The 1,241-nt window shown below is 69.0% G+C and overlaps 1 protein-coding gene across 1 annotated transcript; it reads right to left on the reverse strand.

Annotated features, from left to right (window-relative positions):
- Positions 1 to 276: 276 nt before the first annotated feature.
- Positions 277 to 1,184, reverse strand: LOC146597709 (alkaline phosphatase, tissue-nonspecific isozyme-like; the record flags this gene model as incomplete). Its single annotated transcript, XM_085301631.1, has 3 exons — positions 1,071 to 1,184; positions 765 to 939; positions 277 to 567 (listed from the first exon to the last, which is right to left on the reverse strand). Coding segments are annotated over exons 1-3 (580 nt in total), but the record flags the coding sequence as incomplete, so codon positions are not given.
- Between the last annotated feature and the right edge of the window lie 57 nt (positions 1,185 to 1,241).

The following is a 1,241-nucleotide window of genomic DNA, read 5'->3' on the forward strand; positions in this document are numbered from 1 at the left end:
CCCAGCCCTGCATCCCCTGGGGGTCCCAACCACACATCCACTGGGGTTTCTGGCCCCACACCCATAGCGGATCCCAGCCCTGCATCCCCTGGGGGTCCCAACCATGTATCTTCTGAGGTTCCTGGCCCCAAACTCATAGCAGATCCCAGCCCCACATCCCCTGGGGATCCTGGCCACACGTACATTGCCAACCCCAGCCCTACACCTCCCAGAGGTCCCAACCACACATCCATCGCTGGACCCTGCCCCACATCCCCCTGGGGATCCCAGCCCCACAGCTGCCCCCGCTCCTGGTCCCACACCCGCCAGCGGCGCCAGCCCCGTTCCCACGGGGTCGCAGCCCTGCATCTTCCCGCGGTCCGGCCCCCGCGGCCGCCGCCGCCGGCCCTACCTCGATGTCGGGGATGTTTTCCACCAGCTGCCGGGCGATGTCCTTGCAGCCGCCCTCCAGCGCGTCCGGGGGCATCTCGCCGTCCGAGTACCAGTCGCGGTTGGCCGAGTGGGCGTAGGCGGCGCTGGGCGTCGCGTGGGTCACCCGCGTGGTGGTGACGATGCCCACCGACTTGCCTGCGCGTCCCCCCCGCCAAGAAAAAAAGAGAAAAGAAAATAGGAAAAAACAACAACAACAAAAAAAACCCACGCCGTCGGCCAAAACCCTCGCGGCGCCGGGCTCCGCGCGGTGCCAAGTCGCCTTTGCCCACGGGGCCGAAGGGCCGCGGGAACGCGCGCCAGCTCCCTGCCCCCCGGCGCGGCGGTGGGCTCGCCTTCGTCCTTGGCCCAGCGGAGGATGGAGGTGACCTCGCGGCCCTTGGTGGTGTTGCAGCGGTCGCGGGTGACGCCGGCGCTGACGCCCACCGTGCCCTCGTTGGCCTTGACGCCGCACAGGTAGGCGGTGGCGGTGCCGGCGCTGTCGGGCACCTGCGCGTTGGTGTTGTAGGTCTGCCGGGAGCGAGGGAGAAATGAAACAGAAAGCTCCGTTTGGGGTTTTTTTTTGGGGGGGGTTGCTGCAAAATAAAGGAGCCTCYGCATCGGCGCGCCGGAGCGCGGTGCCGGGATAGGCGCCGGCTCACCTTGGAGAGGGCCACGTAGGGGAACTTGTCCATCTCGAGCAGGCTCTCCTCGCCCTGGCCGTGCTGCAGCTGCCCCTTGAGGATGCGGGCGGCCGTGACGGTGGAGACGCCCATGCCTGCGGCACACGGCGGGAGCGCGGCCGGCGCCGTGAGCCGCGGCGCGGGGCCCCG

Source organism: Rhea americana, unplaced genomic scaffold (assembly GCF_003343005.1).
Source record: "Rhea americana isolate MKP2758 unplaced genomic scaffold, rheAme1 scaffold_1790, whole genome shotgun sequence".
NCBI lineage: Eukaryota > Metazoa > Chordata > Aves > Rheiformes > Rheidae > Rhea > Rhea americana.